A 13,506-nucleotide genomic window follows, 5' to 3' on the forward strand; every position below is an offset into this window, starting at 1 on the left:
ACCCTACAGAAAGCAGAATTTAGTGACTCTCAGTTTGGCAATAGTGTGCTTGTTCCCAGATTGTAAGGCAGGAGTTCAAGGTCGCATGGTGAATGAATGACACTGCTGCAAAACCAACGACGAGGAGAGGTCGCCTGTCATACAGAACAGGCTTCTAGCAAATTTTGCAGGCCTTGGAAAATGTATAAAGCGAGTAATGGTACACATAAGATTGACAAACATCCTAATGTTCAACATGTTTTATTTTTGCAGGGAATTGGCTGAACGGATTGTCTATTTCTCGTGATTTTGTGAATTTACAATAATGATTTGGAACAGATTAGAGCAATATAGCAAACTTTGGTTTATATGTAGTACTCCTTTTCTTTCTTTGTTTCATTAATTTTACCATTTTAATTATCTTTCAATAATTCATTTTTCTGTTATGCATTTTTTTTCCTTCAGTCCCTCATAAAATGTGTCACTGAGATTTCACAGTATTGGTATAGGTTTAGCCCTATACTCTGTCCAGGTTATCTCTGGAGCAAGCGACCAGAAACAAACAAGATGGCTCCATCAATAAACATGTGAGAGGGAACGGGATTGCATGGAAGGGGGAGTGACTGCAGTTACCAGCCTTCGCAGCAGCATGTACTGCTTCACCCTGCCCACACAGACTTCCTCCCCTTCTCTGCCACTATGCACGGTCTTGCTCCAGAGAATAATTTTTTTGTCAAAGTAAACTGCCACACACAATATTCTACTGTGGAAATAACAAACAAACTTACCCAAGGCTTGGACCTGAAGGCACATTGTTTCTTCTGGCTGATCGATACTCAGGTATAGTTTCAAGCTTTCAATTATCCGAGGAAAATATGGCAACATTGACTCCTTCGCTGCATTCGCTGTCAAAGAAGGTAATGGTTTAACAACAGTCAATGCAGAGAAAAACTAGCAACTCTAGTGACGTACACCACCTTCGAGAGCTTTCACACCGAAGCAACAAGTATAAGGTGGCCAGATTTTTAAAACAATAAATAAAAACAATAACACCGGGATATAGCAGACAACACAGATGCAGACTGACAGTTGGCAACAGCGCACCTAGCGGCAACCGGAGAACTAAGAACAATAGAAACACGCCAAGCAACAGTACAAGTTGGTGGCAGTGGCCACTGAAAATAACAGAACAAAGAAGAAACAGTTTCGCGGATGAAGTGAGTACTAGGTTCTTTGTATTTATTAAAGTTCACTTTATTAATCAACATAGCTTTCAAAGTGTGTACTGAAAGAGTGTTCTTGTCGCTTGTCCACAAACAATTCATGCATGAAAACACTCATTCACTGGAGCATAAGTTTCAGGTAAACAGAGAAGAAACTCCAAAATTATTTTAAAAATTGGAATATGGCACATTGTTGACATTGAAATGCTGACAATTATGGATGCGTCACCACTTAGGCTACGCTGAAACCATCATATTATATGGGGTCAACCCCCTTACCATAACTACAATAAAACCATGTCCGAGGACTAAAATATTCTTACTAGAGTTGAAAGCTGAAGCTGTAAAGGGACACTCAGTACATGTTTAGAAAAAAACACGACAACACACACACAGTCCTACAGAGAATTATACTGGCTGTAGGTCCAGATCCTCGTTAGTCTGTAAAATGCAGTCCAGAGTGTAATACATGGAAGTCACCTCTTACACCACTGGCATTGAAATGTGAAATGATTTCTACCCAACAATGCCATACTTCATAGTAATAGTAGAGAAGATGTATTGTTGCAGTAATTCTATGAAGAGAAATGGACATTTTGGCACCTTTCATTAAAAAAAAAAATATGGACAGATTCCAAAAAAGGGTTCTATCCCAGCTAATACAAGTGACGTGTTGTAAATTACTTGAGGACTAATCAATCTACTGCAGACTTTGACTGTGTATCAACAGTGTGTAATGTTGTAACTGGTAGGTTCCTTCCCAATCACTTCAGATTGAACCAATCACGTTAGTCCTGTGGCAGTCTTCAAGCCACACGTGACACCTTTGCATTTCACATCTGAAACTTGTTTCTCATATTTTATATTCATTAAATGCGCATTACAATTTTACTGGAGATATTTTACATAAACAGCGCAAATAATTTCAGCTTAGCTATATTTGTAGAGGTAGGCTGGAGTAAATTTTTTAATGATAAGCTTTGGTAAAGCATTTATAAAAGATTCATTAAAATGAATATAAACAAACAATATGGCAGAATGGTAAATATTATTATACTCAGATAAAGTGTAACTTGCACCACATGTCATCATTTCACAAAGTAGCAAAACTTAAATTACAATTATACTTATTTACAGAAATATCGGATTGACAAAACAACAGATATTCCTAATTCGTTGATTACACTATACGGTGGAACCCTGACTTTACATTCCCAGATTTTACATTTTCCCGCATTACACACTCAATCAACATGGTCCCATCATAGCAAAATGTTAAAAATTTTTAATCAGTTTTACTTTGTCCTGCATTTTAAGTATTTTCAACTTAGTCCTCTGAGGAATGTCAAATCAAAGTTCCACTGTAGCACATGATTTTTTCCCCATTTTAACATGGTTTCTATGGCCTAGTTATGTGGGCCATGCCAAGAAAATATCCTATATTAAATGAATAGACATCATGAAATAAATTACATGTTACCGTTCTAAACTAAAAATCCACAAGAAACTAAAGCAAAGCACGGTCCAGATTGTAATTACCTGTTGATCCTATTCCACTAAGAGCCAATTCCCTGAGATGAATGGAATTCTTTGGGTCGAGCGCTGTGAACAGACGTTCCATCAGTGTTGGCAGATACGGAAGAATATCCTCCCCCAAGTTCTCGCAGAACATTTCAAGAGCATAGAACATGCGATCCACCCCTGGTGGTTCTTTCCCATCCTTCTGTAGCTGGTTGCACAGCTGTTCAAGGTACTGGAAGAGGACTGGGAGCAACTCAGGTGCATACTTACTGATTTCAGGCTGCAAGAGGGAAGAAACAAAATTACAAATGCGATAATTGTATTGCAGTTGCATCTGATAATAATGTAATGCACAGTGTTTCATAAGTCCCTCTAGGATTTTGAAGTTTGGTCGTGCAGTAGCAAAACTACATGTAAATGATAAAAACATGCCAAAGAGTAGGGAAAATGGAACAGATGCCATGGCTTAAAGCCCGATCGACCAAAGGACAAACTTTAAGAAACCCACGCTTCTCGCCTCCACATGGAGTTTCAAGGGGAAAAAAGCAGTGTTGCCACATGCCTGATTCTTGTCCAGTCATACATGACACCTGCTGTCAACATGCATCCTTTGCTCGCAGTTCAGGGGGAGGCACATTCGGAGACCCATTCGCTTGACGTTGACCACTAACTAGGCTTAGCCGCAACTTCAGCTTGTTGGGGGTTCATTTGTCACTTGTTTCGAAAACTATTGCTGTCAGGCGTAAGTTTGGAAAAGCAGAATACTACAAGAATTTCCCCTCACCACAGCAACTGGACCAAGCAGATTGGTTCAAGGGTCCATGCAACCCTTTCGACGAAAAATACAAAAGTAGATTTTGACGTTGATTCTTTGGTCAAGAAGCTACCTCTTTCTCAGCAAACATCAGGGTTCCCACATGAACACTTCATGTATTTTTCCTGAGATTTTCCTACAATGCCTAAACCTTTTCCAGAATACTCAATGCACAGTGCACTGCTGTTTAACATTTATTTTGCAATGGCCTCAAAGTCCTACCAATCTTGTATTCTATATTAGTATTATTATTAGAGATGGGATAGGTTAATCAGTACTCTACGAGTATTGGCCCAAATGGGCATATCGGTGTAACAGTAATATTACTGATAATTTTATCAATCAAATATATTTATGCATAGCCTGTAATTTAATGCAATATTCTGCTATTCTGTTATTTTTATGAATAAAAACATAAAATTCATGCATCATGGTTTTTGTAAAGTTTGTTTAACCATTAGATGCCATGGCTATTTTCCCCAGTTTTGCCTAAACGCCGGGAGTGTTTTGCAGTTGGAAATTTGAAATTCGCTAAGATTTGAATAATATTTTTTATCAGTAAATATTAGGCTATAACCCTATAGTCCAAAAACCCTAATTTGCATTTACTGAATAAAAGAAGAAGAAATTAAATAATCATTTTTATTTACGAAATTTGAATTTTGTCTGCCCCCTTTTAGGCAATGCTGAAACATGCGAGTTCAAAACATTACCTCCATATTACCTGATGTGTGTACTATTCTTGTGTTAAGAACACTTACTGCTAACAGTTTGGGATAAAAGAATATTCTACCGTTAAAAGCTGTGCTTCCCTTGTTTAGTGGGAAATTCAAATTCAGATTTTTAAAAATATTTCGGAAATTATGATTGCTACAGTTAAAATTTATATCTTGTTTTCTTCAATATAAACTAGACCATATGCCTTTGGTCGAAGAAACCTAATTTTCGTTTATCACGTAGAAGATGATGATGAAGAAAGTTTCTTTTTAAAAATGTTCTTTATGCACTTTGAACAATGTTTGACCCCCACGTAGGCAACACCAGGACGTGGTTGTTCCAAACGGTACTTGCATATTGCCTGCTGTGTGTTCTATTCTTGTGGCACAAATTGCGCACTTGCTTCCAATACTTTTGGTAAAAAAAATATATATATAATTTCTAATAATAACTGTAACTTTCTTTAGAACGGAAAATTGCTCACCCCTCCCTCCAAATACAGTAAGAATGAAATTAAACTTTACTAATTGCTACTGTCATAAATCACATCTCATATGACCCTAAAATCATGTATCTCAGAACATTATCTGATACAAAGGGTCTTCCCAAAGTCGCACAACACTCCTTGTGACATGGGTGTCACGGCTGGTGTCTAAGTGTTTAAGGCAAAGCCCTCTGAAATAACTTAAGTTACATTCACTAATTAAGGAGGTGAATGAATTATTCATGCTCTTCAAGGAACATCTGCAATTTTTTATTGTATCAGCAGAATATCAGTAGTTTATTGGTACTGGCAAACATTTCATATCGGTTCATTTTCTGGTGTTAATAACAAAACTGATTCAAGACTAAAATGACATTGTTGTGCATATAATTAAGGATTAACGTTGCAGATTTTTGTGGGAGTTACAAAAAATAAAATAACTGTATCCCCTGCATTTTCACTTTGTACACAGCTTTGGCTACGTGCATTCCAGCCATTCTCTGAATATTCTGCCATTCTGTGCATTCTCTGTACCAAGCCATCTTAGTTGGTCATGTGAAGAGAATGGCTGGAATGCATGAAGCCAAAGCTTTGTACGAAGGGAAAATGCAGGGAACAAGACCAAGAGGAAGACCTAGAAATGTGTGGGAAGATGATGTAAAGAGATCTGTGGAAGTAAGGGGCTGAGACTGGAAAGAAGTGCTAGAATTAGTGTAGGACAGGGACAGATGGCGATACTTCTGGAAAACCAAGGTAGAATAGGAAAGATTAAGTAAATTCTAGTGCATAAAATAAAATTGAAACATCACATATATATGGAACAAATATTTTCACACTTTTGTCAAACAGAAATTTACACATGAACAAAACTTAAATTAATTTGTAATGCAAAATAAACCAGTATCTCAAGGCTATGTCTTCAAACTAGCTTGTGTAAAGCAAGTTATTGAAGCTGTGAGTATTATTATCAACAGGCAGAGCATATTCTAGTCCTTCAGACTAGATTCATTGATCAATGAGATGATGTTCCTCAAGATTTCCATAAGATTTTAATTTTTTCAAATTCCCTGATATTTCCAGGTTTTTCCAGGTAACCTTGAAATATGATGCTTTCTGATAAACACATCCAGCAATTTGCTAAAACAGTGCCAATTGTTACAGTAAAACATGGTATTTGACCCAAGTATCTATCGTACAGAACAGTAGCGTACGCAGGATTTCATCAAGGGGGGTGTTATTTCGAAAACTTTCTACAAATTCACATTAGCATTGTTTTATTATACTTTAATTAATAATAATAATAAATTAATTAATAATTCTTAATTAATTAATTAGTTTAATTACTACTAATAATTACTACTAATGCAGCTGCTATTTATGAAAGAAATAGAACAAAATTACATTTCTTTTGTTTCTTTGTTACAAAATAATTGTCTAGTCAACGGTTATTTGTATATGATAAGTGAGACATTTTAAGTGTGAAGAAAATCCATAAAAACAAGCAAATATATTAAATTTATTGAAACAATCGAAATATGAAACTCATTCAAGGAGCCGCGCTGGTCTAGTCTGACAACTTCGTGGGATATCCGGGTTCGATTTCCGGTATTGGTTGGAATTTATCCAGACTTGTCTCCGTACCCAGCCTCATAGCAATGGGTACCTGAGAGCAACCCTGGGGGGATGAAGGCTGCCGGAGCATGGTGCTGATCACATCACCTGCAAAATAGTTTGAGATCGAGAATCTTTGGGGCCCACCACACCACTACGTGTGTCTTCATGGCATGGGGGAATTTACATTACCTTTACCTATGGAACTTGCCCAGGATGATGATGAAGCACGAGAATACGTGTTGCTAACTTCCACTGAGTCTATGTTTTCGTTGAAAAGTAAGTTTATAGACATTCCAACACATTTATCACTTCTAGGTGATTCACAAAGCACTTCTTCAACATTATTTAATGATGTGGATGTAGACTCAGCATCACTTGAGAGTTCACAAGGGGATGTGAAATCAGTACCGGGAAGAACGTTTGCAATAAATTCGGCACACTGCGACGAAGCAAGGAATTTTCACAATTCGCGCGAGAGTCACTGCATGACTTTTTGCAAAAAAAATTGCAAAATTGAACTTTGCGGCCGCTTAGATTGTGTTTGGAATGTTGTTTTTCTTCATGCTGCATGGGAATAATAAATCAAATTATTATTATTATTACTGTCGCAGATCTTTGACTGTGATAAATTAGCCATTTTAATTTTTTTTCTACAGCATTTTCCATAATATTTCAAAAGCTCAAGGGGGGGGGGGGTTAGACCCGGTAACCCCCCCCCCCCTTGCGTACGCCACTGGTACAGAACCACCAACAGACAAAACAACAAAGACTGGTGTAGAAAATTTGAGGAAACTGGCTGCATGTTGATGGAAGACTGTGGACTGCATATTTGAATCGTTTACTGTCAAGTCACCAAGGTACGTTAAAAACTTCGATATTTATTCTTCTCACTGACACCCTAATTCCCACGGCAGAGTTGGCATCCAAAATCCTGCAGGGATATATGAAAAGCCCTGTATTAACTTGTATACTACACATTACTACAGGCATGCATATTTCGTTTTTGACAAAAACACAAAATTTGAAATAACATGCTGTAAGGTTCATTTCTCATGTTTCTGAAGGGAGCGAGGTGCATTTTCCTGGAGATTTCCCTGAGAATTTAACTTTTTTTTTTTCAAATTCACTGAGATTTCCAGGTTTTTCAGGTATATCCAGGTGTGTTGGAACCGTTTATTTACCGCTTTTTAACTCGAAATTGACTGTGTTTTTGTTACCAAAAATATGTTCCTCTGCATATTAGGTACAAGGCTGACTGACCAGCACTTTATCGCATTTGACTTTTTAAACAAGAAATTTATAATTTATTTCCTGACAAAATGCTTTTCTGAATCTGGATCATCATTGAAATTATGCAGAATTCCTGGAATATGATTAATTCTGTGAACAAATGCAAAATGAAAAATACACTAAGTAATAAAAAAAAAAAAACTAAAAGGAATAAATTTTACATTCCTCTTAATCTGACATTTCTTTCTGCAACTTTTGGCTAATCGTGACAACAAGGATGAAATGGTGATTCATAAAATAAATGAAAGAACATCAATTCCCAGACCAGGACTAAAACTATGGGTCATTTGGCAGCAAGACTGATGAGTGATTGAATTGTTGTTTCAAGTCCACTATATGAACAGATAGGCTAATTGGGACTGGACCTACGCTTTGAAAATGAATATGCCTATTAGCAGGGATAGAAGAACTAAAAATAATTCAGGTGGCAGCCTCTTTTTTCTCTCAGGAGCCATGAATCCAACTAAGATAAAGCTACACATTTTGAAATGTGGCCTTTAAGATATAATTTATTAATTATTATGAGATTGGATTTAAAGTAATTAACTCTTCTACCCGAGTGGCGCTCTTACAAAAAAAAAAAAAGGTTTACTGGCAACAGCATAAATAACTGTGCAATGTATTCTAATTTAGGGCCGAATCTTCCATATTGCTGCAGATTTTAAAATTTGGCTATCAACAGTAAAAAAAAAATTATGGCATATTTATTATTCTGATTTAATGATACAAATGATACAGAAAGAACACAAAATATGCATAAGTGAACTTGAATTTTTTTAAAAAAATAGAACGTTTGAAAATTCTGGTACCATGGCGACTGGGCACCCTGTATTTTTCTACCCCTGTCTATTAAAATGATGATGTTTTTCATTGTTCTGTGTAATAAATTTAAAGTTTTGAAATCAAATTTTATCTGCCATAACAACAACAAAATATAATTTCACATAAAAAAACCTGAACAACTCCAATTCATTCCATCTTTGTGCACCATTAATATTTGCCTATCAAACCACTTAAAAAGCAATATACAGGGTTAGCCTAAAATAAATAGACACTTTCAAAGTTTTACAGGAAGAACAGTTTTAATAATAGGGCTGAAATACTTACATGGTTTGAAGAGTACATATAAAGTTTACATTGGTAAGTTACAAGTGTTCTACGTGAGGCCTTTTGTAACATGACAGATATCAATGCAATAGTTTAGTTCTCCTCTCCCAGGACTTTTTCCCTTGCACAGACAACCAGTTTCCTTAAATTTCTTGCTCCAATCGTAGATTGACTGCCTTGTGGGTGGTTGCTTACCAGACTGTGTTCTAAAACAACGTTGCATGATAGTAACAGAATTTGTTTTTGCAAATTCAATCATGCAGAAAGCCTTCTCCACCTCTGCTTGACGTACACCAAGGGTGCTCACGTGATGCTTACATCACAAAGACAAACAAAAAGCGGAGGTTGAAAACATGAAGACTTTCTCTATACAACAGTATTAAATGCTTTCTGATGTAACAAACAAATTTCGATTTATAAAGTGTTTAAACTGTCTATTTCTTTTAGGCTAACCCTGTATTATGGTACATTAGTTGTTCTAACGACATCAAATAATAATCAGCTAGTCAAATTAGGGTGAACTTCACAGTTACACTGAAAAGATAAAATATGTAATCTAATGATAACTTACAGAAATTTACCTGTAAATGTTCTGAAAATTGACCTAAAGCAAACAATGCAGCATGCCTTACTAGATTTGAGGGGTTTATGATACCCTCACATATACACTGCAGCAAAGATTCCATGTACTGTGTACGCAGACTCTCAGCACAGCCTTCGGCCAGGACTGCCAGGGCTATATAAGAAGCTTTCTTTGCATATAAATTCTGACCTTGTAATGCTGGCTGCACATGATGTAACTGGAAAAGAGGGGAAAATGTTATTAAGATGGATCTTCCAGGATAAATTTTTGAAACTTTTTTTTTTAAATTAATAAATAAAAAAAGATGGAAACACCATGTACACATGGGAAAGAATTTATACTGCAATATTTTATGAATACTAATAATAACAAGGATGGAAACTAGTCAAAAAGTGAAATAACTGACAAATTTCATAACAGTCTATGAACAAAATTGCATTTTTAAAGGAAAACTAGATTTTCATTTTAATTTATAAATACTGTACTTTCCCATATGGAAAATACAACAATTATTTTTCAGCATTAAACAAACATCCCAGTGTTAATCATAACCTTGTTTATTATTTTGCTTTAAACAGTGCAATAAGTAATTAACTCTGATAAACTTACTATTCATTTTTCCGTGTAAGTTTTTTGCAACGATCGATTTCGCCTCTTGGAAAAATGAATAGTAAGTTTATCAGAGTTAATTACCTATCTCCGCGTAACCGCCAAACTGATATCTTTAGATACAAGTACAATAAGTGTTAATGTGCTGGTATTATTACACTACGAAAAGTACTATATTTTCATGTTGACGTTATTTTCTTTTATAATTTTTTTTTTTACCTTTCAACATTGTTATATTTGAAACCACGTGTTTCATGTGTTTGGATGCATCTCATATTCTGCTAGAAACTACACTACAAGCATTTCACCCTTGGTTTAAATTGTTGGAGTTATGATATTTTTATTAGTGTACCACATGTGCATCATCAGCGTAAAAGGTTATAAAAAATCAGTTACAACTCTCTATCTAGGAATCTGTCCTAACACATTCATGCTGCATTTCTGATATGAGTAAGTATGATACACAACAACTATGTATCGTGAAAAGTTGGTCATACTCAATGAAGCATTAGCTGACCTCCATGATGGAAGTGGTTAGCACAGCATGATACAATGCCAGGAGTCCAGGGTTCGAATCCTGGCCTGGGTACTATTTGTGATTATCTCTTCATCAATTTCATCAAATTGTCACTAATCCTCATCTTTGCTATTAGCCGGCATACTCAATCTGTAACAATGGATGATGATCAGCAGTCGACTGACAACAACAAACAGCCAATTGTTGAAGAAGGTACAGTCAACTTCAAGAAATAACTTCCATTACTAACATTTTGAGAGAACCGAGAGAATTCCAGTGCACCACAAATTATTAGAATGCAATCTGTTACTGGATGACGAAGTCAAATTATTTCCTTGCCTTCTTTGCCAGGAGACGTTTGGCACTTTTAGAAGAAAATTGATAATTGCAAGCAAAGATTTCCCATTCAAGTGTAATTCAAGTGTAACATTCAAACATGATTTGTGTAGAACATTTACCTCAGAAGTGTACGAATGATTTCCAAAAATCGTAATTAAAGAAATTGTAATACAGTATCACAGACCTTATAAAATAAGAATATATAGAGTTTTAAAAAATGTAAAGTTCTCTGTGCATTTAGCATCGTGCCATGAAGGCACATTTATGGGATGTGGGTGTAGGGCTTCACATATTCTCGATCTCGACCATTCTAAAGGTGATGTGATCAGCACCATTCTCCAGCCACCTTTACCACCACCTCCCCAGGTACACATTGATTTGAGGCTAGGTGAGCCCAGAGCCACTTCATGTGGGGGACAAGGCTGGAAAAACATGTCATGATTCAGAAGTAATTCAAGATTCAATGTTTGTTGTTTTATGTATTGCAAAAATTCAGAAGTCTAATTGAAACTACAATTAGTGCTCATAGTATGATATATAATGTTACTATTGCTCTAAAGAACAAAAATTGCAATTAAGTGCTCCATATATGTATTAAGACTCCTTTATATTGATAAAAACTTCTTTAAAAATGCAACTATTTATTTCACTGAGAATAAAATCATTTTCATAGAAGGCAAATTTTCTCATTTCATAAAATTTTTCTCATTTTGCTGACGTTGCAGATATGTAATGCCCAAATTTTCAGTCACCCTGCATATTGAAACAAAATGACATTTGTTTTGCATTATCAGTGCATCAACAGTACTTTAATGTGAATTTGAAGTAATTTCATCCAGCTAAAAATTTTCTGCAAAAAATGGGTTAATATGTACTAATGAGTGGCATTATATGTACTTTATGTCCAGACAGTAAATACTCGGTGGCTGTGGCCAAATCTGGAACTAACGATAGTATGAGAAATTATTTGGAACATATATGTAACGACCACCATGTTAGCCAAATTTATTTCATATACTGGAATATATCTTATTCGTATGCTATCAAGTCAATAACTTGCATAAAATAATTTATATTAATTCATGTATACATTTCTGTTCTATCTTATGTTATTATATTATATGCATATTTTTACATCTAATTCAAGTCATACAGGCTAATAATTATCGCAAATAGTATATGCAACAGTTTGATTTTTTTTTTTCAAATCCAAGATGGCTAGGATTATTTCTATCTTTCACGCAGAACTTGTAGTTTAAGCACATATTATATAGATTTCTTCTTAATATCGATTTTTGTCAACAATGGACAAGATTGAAGTAATTTAGTCTTTGTTATAAAAATCTGTAAACTAAACCTTTATTTAATCATTTCATGTGCAAGGGAAAATAATAATTACTTTATAAAATCTGTTTTGTTACTTTTTCCTATTTTAATATTGTAACATTAAAACACAGAAATTCTCCCTTTGTTTCAATAACACGTTTTCCTATTGGCTGTAAATGGCGACATCAAAAGTTCCACGTTGGCATTCTTAATTCTTGCCAACCATAACCATAACCTATTTATGATAATTGATAATTAGCATTGACCTGACATTATCAGTTTCTCTACTCGCACCTGAGGTAAGCAGTTGATGTCTTGCTGTCAACGGTAAAGGAGGAGCGGTGCGTGAATTCAGTCATGAAAAGTTTTACTTATCACTGCCTTTGAGTGAGTAGGACCCAACATATTATTTATTTTATTTGTGCGAAAAAGTATGTAATGCACGCAATTCGGTATTAAAGTTTTTGGACTTTTAATTTTAAAATATTTGATTTTATTACAGCAAGAAAAATTTGAATTGACTTGTTAAAAGATTTCAACTGCAAGCGATAGAGATCATCTTTACTAAATGATATTCTTTACAAATATAAAATGATATTATATGATAATTTAATTATATTGATCCAAACTTTAAACAAAAAGTAGAAATGTAAGTACGCTTTACATTCGCAGAGCTTTGATTTTGTGCAAATTTCACAGTCATTCTAGTTGCATGTAGGATATCAGGAACATAGAATGTGATCGAAAATAATATTTTGCCATCAAGAAACAGCCCTAGGTACTTCTTCATATGCACAGACTAGGGCTGAGCAGATACCGATACCGATGTATCGGTATCGTAATTTATTTACCGGTACCACCAGATACTTTCTGGCATTTTGGTCTTTCCCGGGGTCTGTAGCCTGGAAATTATGCAAAGTTCAAACTTTCATTTTTATTTTGCTGCAATTTTGCATGAAAACTAGATAATATCTATTTTCATATTTTGATTCTTCATATTCTGAATTTTTTAATATTTTAAAGCAAATTGATGCATATAATTGGATAAGAATATTTAAACACTAATATTAATCAATATTTTGAACAACCTTTATTTTGCAACTTTCAATTATCGGTGGGTATCTGTAAGAGTATCGGCATTGGTATCGGTTTTAAGTGTTATTGTCTCAGCCAGCATCAGACTTCTAGAGTAATCGACAGAAAGAGATACAGTTAAGTCAGATATATTCCACTTGCTGAGGTTGTATTATTTAATATTATTAATATTATTTTACTGTTCCTGAAATACTGTAAATTATATTACAGTTGGTCGTAAAAAGAACACTATTTCCATTCCTGGCAAGTTGACTGTTTTGGTTTTGCCTTGATGCATATTTTACATTA

At 35.0% G+C, this 13,506-nt stretch overlaps 1 protein-coding gene across 1 annotated transcript in view; it reads right to left on the bottom strand.

Moving 5' to 3' along the window:
• Positions 1 to 13,506, bottom strand: part of LOC145987736 (importin-4-like) — a 128,433-nt gene that overhangs the window by 78,804 nt on the left and 36,123 nt on the right. The window contains exons 7-9 of the mRNA XM_083122393.1: positions 9,331 to 9,549; positions 2,742 to 3,003; positions 768 to 884 (exon numbers count right to left, since the gene is read on the bottom strand). Of these exons, the coding sequence (XP_082978519.1) occupies positions 768 to 884; positions 2,742 to 3,003; positions 9,331 to 9,549 (598 nt within the window). The remainder of the gene's footprint in view (positions 1 to 767; positions 885 to 2,741; positions 3,004 to 9,330; positions 9,550 to 13,506) is intronic.

This window comes from Lepisma saccharinum, chromosome 5, assembly GCF_977018435.1.
Source record: "Lepisma saccharinum chromosome 5, izLepSacc3.1, whole genome shotgun sequence".
In the NCBI taxonomy this organism is placed as follows: domain Eukaryota; kingdom Metazoa; phylum Arthropoda; class Insecta; order Zygentoma; family Lepismatidae; genus Lepisma; species Lepisma saccharinum.